Source organism: Henckelia pumila, chromosome 3 (genome assembly GCF_033568475.1).
Source record: "Henckelia pumila isolate YLH828 chromosome 3, ASM3356847v2, whole genome shotgun sequence".
Classification (NCBI taxonomy): Eukaryota; Viridiplantae; Streptophyta; class Magnoliopsida; order Lamiales; family Gesneriaceae; genus Henckelia; species Henckelia pumila.
In genome coordinates, this window is record NC_133122.1 from 32,731,219 (window position 1) to 32,734,867 (window position 3,649).

At 35.3% G+C, this 3,649-nt stretch overlaps 1 protein-coding gene across 1 annotated transcript; it reads left to right on the top strand.

Annotated features, from left to right (window-relative positions):
• The first annotated feature begins 263 nt into the window (after positions 1 to 263).
• Positions 264 to 1,769, top strand: LOC140887059 (arogenate dehydrogenase 2, chloroplastic-like). The gene has a single exon (XM_073294078.1). The coding sequence runs from the start codon at positions 394 to 396 to the stop codon at positions 1,546 to 1,548; it is 1,155 nt and encodes a 384-aa protein (XP_073150179.1). The 5' UTR covers positions 264 to 393; the 3' UTR covers positions 1,549 to 1,769.
• Positions 1,770 to 3,649: the final 1,880 nt, after the last annotated feature.

The following is a 3,649-nucleotide window of genomic DNA, read 5'->3' on the forward strand; positions in this document are numbered from 1 at the left end:
ATTATTCAATCATTTATAAATAAAGATAGAATAATTTTTTTATAAAATATTTTTTCGATTACTTTCATAATTTATGTAAAAACAAAATTGTATATAAGTGAATGAGAATATTATATATTGGACATAAGTAATTTTATTTAATAGTTATTTTAAATCAATAATTGTTGTATTACTGTTCCCTTTCTACCACCGTCCACTTCACTATTAGATAAATCAAATCAAATTAAATCAAATCACATTATCTCCACCAAACCCCCCAAAGGCCTATGCTCACCTACACACATATATATACATATATATACCATTGAATCTAATCTATGCTTTTCATTTCGGTCATTGATCCATAGATTCATTGATTGAAGCACCTGCAAATCTCCAATCGTTGCAGTAGAAATGATTTCGATTTCATCAGTCAACCCTACAGCAGCAGCAGCCGCAGCCGCCACCGCCGCCACTTCCGCCGCCGTGCCGTCCATTCAACCTCAGCGCCGCCAACAACTGCTGTTCTTGTCGCCTCCGCAGCACCACCATTCTCGCCGCTGCCTCACGGTCAGAGCAATCGATGCTGCCCAGCCGTACGACTACGAAGCCCAGCTGAACCAGCGCTTCACCCAGTCGACGAGGCTCAGAATCGCCATAGTGGGGTTCGGCAACTTCGGCCAATTCCTGGCGAAGACGTTCATTCGGCAAGGGCACACGGTCTACGCCTTTTCTCGATCCAATTACTCCTCGATCGCGCAATCCATGGGAGCGGTTTACTTCTCCGATGTGCACGACCTCTGCGAGAATCACCCGGATGTGATTCTCTTGTGTACTTCCATACTTTCGACGGAACAAGTGCTCAAATCTTTGCCCCTGCAGCGGCTTCGGAGGAACACTCTGTTCGTAGATGTTTTGTCGGTGAAAGAGTTTCCCAAGAACATTTTCCTCCAGGTTCTTCCCACCCACTTCGATATACTCTGCACACACCCCATGTTTGGCCCCGAAAGTGGGAAATACAGCTGGCAGGATCTGCCGTTCGTGTATGATAAAGTGAGAATTGGGGATGAAGATTCTAGATTAAAGAGGGTTGATAATTTCTTGGATATTTTCAAGAAAGAAGGTTGCAGAATGGTGGAGATGTCGTGCTCGAAGCACGATAGGTATGCCGCCGGATCGCAATTTATTACTCACACCATGGGGAGAATTCTTGAAAAGTTGGAGCTGGAAGATACTCCCATCAACACTAGAGGCTACGAAACCTTGTTGGATTTGGTGGAAAACACTTCTAGTGATAGTTTTGATCTGTACTATGGGCTCTTCATGTATAATAAGAATGCAATGGAACAGATAGAGAGACTGGATTTGGCCTTTGAGGCTTTGAAGAAGGAGTTGTTTGGGCACATACATGAAGTCCTGAGGAAGCAGTTGTTTGGGAAATCCGAGGAGGGAGGTGCTCAAAAACCAATTTTGGCTAAACTTCCCAAGAATAATAATGGGACTCCATTGTTGCCATCTCCATCGGAGAGTGTAAGCAGCCGCGGCGACGGTGGAGGCAACGGCCGTTAGGATGGCGATTCGTTGTGTCGTTTTAAACGTTGTTTCTGGAGTGAAAGATGTGTTGTAGTTTTTTTTTTTTTTGAATGATTTTCTGATAAATTATGACTCGTGCATAATCCTATTATTTTGATGTCAATAATGGAACTTGGAATCTCAAGTTTATGTTGCTGTCATGTAAACGAAGGGGACATTTTTTTGGGGATTGAATTTGAAAAATAAAAAGATTATTATGTGAAATTTTAGTGCAACTAGTTGATTGCATAAAAGTTTCTTGCCATTCTTACCTAAAAATAAAGTTCAAAAAAAATTGTCATTCTTGAGCGGTTGAGCTGTCCTTTGTTTGATTGATATTCATATTGTCCAGGTTGCATCCTTGTAAAACTTAGATAGCAATGGTCCTAAGATCAATTAATGGGGAAGGTTTTTGCTACCACATGAGCTTATAAAAAGTAAATAGCAATGGTCCTAAGATCAATTAATGGGAAAGGTCTATGTTACCACATGAGCTTGTAAAAAGTAGATAGCAATGGTCCTAAGATCAATTAATGGGAAAGGTCTATGCTACCACATGGGCACTGGGCAGTCTAACGACCCTATTCTATTTGCATTTTATGAACATCTAAAATACAAATAAAAATAATCGTTGAATGCAGCACATAGGCACTGCCCATATATTAGCGTAGACTTTTCTCAATCAATGTCCTTGATTATGTATTTTGAGGATTTTCTAGCACTAGGAACTAGGAAGCACACTTGTCATATATTGATCCAAATAAACGAGGCTCTATTGTTTTCCCAAATTTTTTTTCATAAAAGTTGTTACATTGCTATGTGGTATCATGAAATTCAATAAATACCATGCATATATACACACAAAAGTTAACACGAGACAGGAAAAAACAAACAAACAAGTCAACATGAGACAGTCTAACGAGTTAATTTTATGAGACGAATCTCTCATTTGGATCACATATAAAAAAATATATTATTTTTATGCTAAAATTATTATTATTTATTATAGATATGAACATAGTTAATCCGTCAGAATGAAATTCCGTGAAATCGTCTCACATGTTTGTGTGATACATACATTATCCTATTTTGATTTTTTTTTTTCCAATTTTGATTGTTGATCACACCTTTTATGTGCTAATAGTATTATGGAAATTGTAATTTGGTCATGTAGTTTGATTTTTTGTGACTTTAACCCATAAGTTTGTCAATATCAATATTATTTTACTCTTTGTTTTTTTTTTAAAGACACTTTTCTTTGATGAAGTTGATAACACACTAATCACACAAACTTCTATATAAAAAAATGAATTTCAAAATAAAATATCAAAATTGAAAATAATAATAATAATAAACACAGAAAATATATAATCAAGATTCAATTTTGATTACATAAACAAAATAAAAATCTAAAATTGTCTACGTATAAAACATTAATGACGGAAAAAAAAACAATTTTCCCTCCCACACTAAATGCAAGTATTAGTACACTAATACAAAGCAAAAATCTAGGCTTCTAAAATCCCAAGTGGTTATGTCATGTGTGAACCGATATACCAATAGAAGCGAATCACAAAGTCAGCATATGTTACAATCTTTACAAGTATCTTGAAGTATCTTGCCATACTCTTTCGATGCTCAAGTTTCGACTATATATATGTTTGTTTGTTTTTTTCACACATTTAATCAATTTAAGGACGATATCAATCAATTAACTAACTTTTCAATTTTATCATTTTTTAATGAGTATTTATATAAATGGTTTTGTTTTTTTTCACACATTTAATCAATTCAACGACGATATCAATCAATTAACCAACTTTTCAATTTTATCATTATTTAATGAGTATTTATATAAATGGTTTGTTATCTTTCAGATAGTTATTTAATTATAAGACTCTAAAATTAAATTGAATTATATTAGGAAATAGTATTAAAATATTTTTTTAAATATAACAAATGTCTATATAGTTGAGAAAAACAAAATGTGAAAGTTGATCTATGTAATTAACACGGGTTTAATGCATACGGCCCCCTTGTAAATGTTCTAATTGGCTCATAACCCCTCGTATTATTTTAAGTGGATCCACGGTCCTCG

What these genes read in the sequence shown, in the direction of transcription:
- LOC140887059 (XM_073294078.1), top strand. Translation starts at nt 394, where the DNA reads ATGATTTCGATTTCATCAGTCAACCCTACAGCAGCAGCAGCCGCAGCC.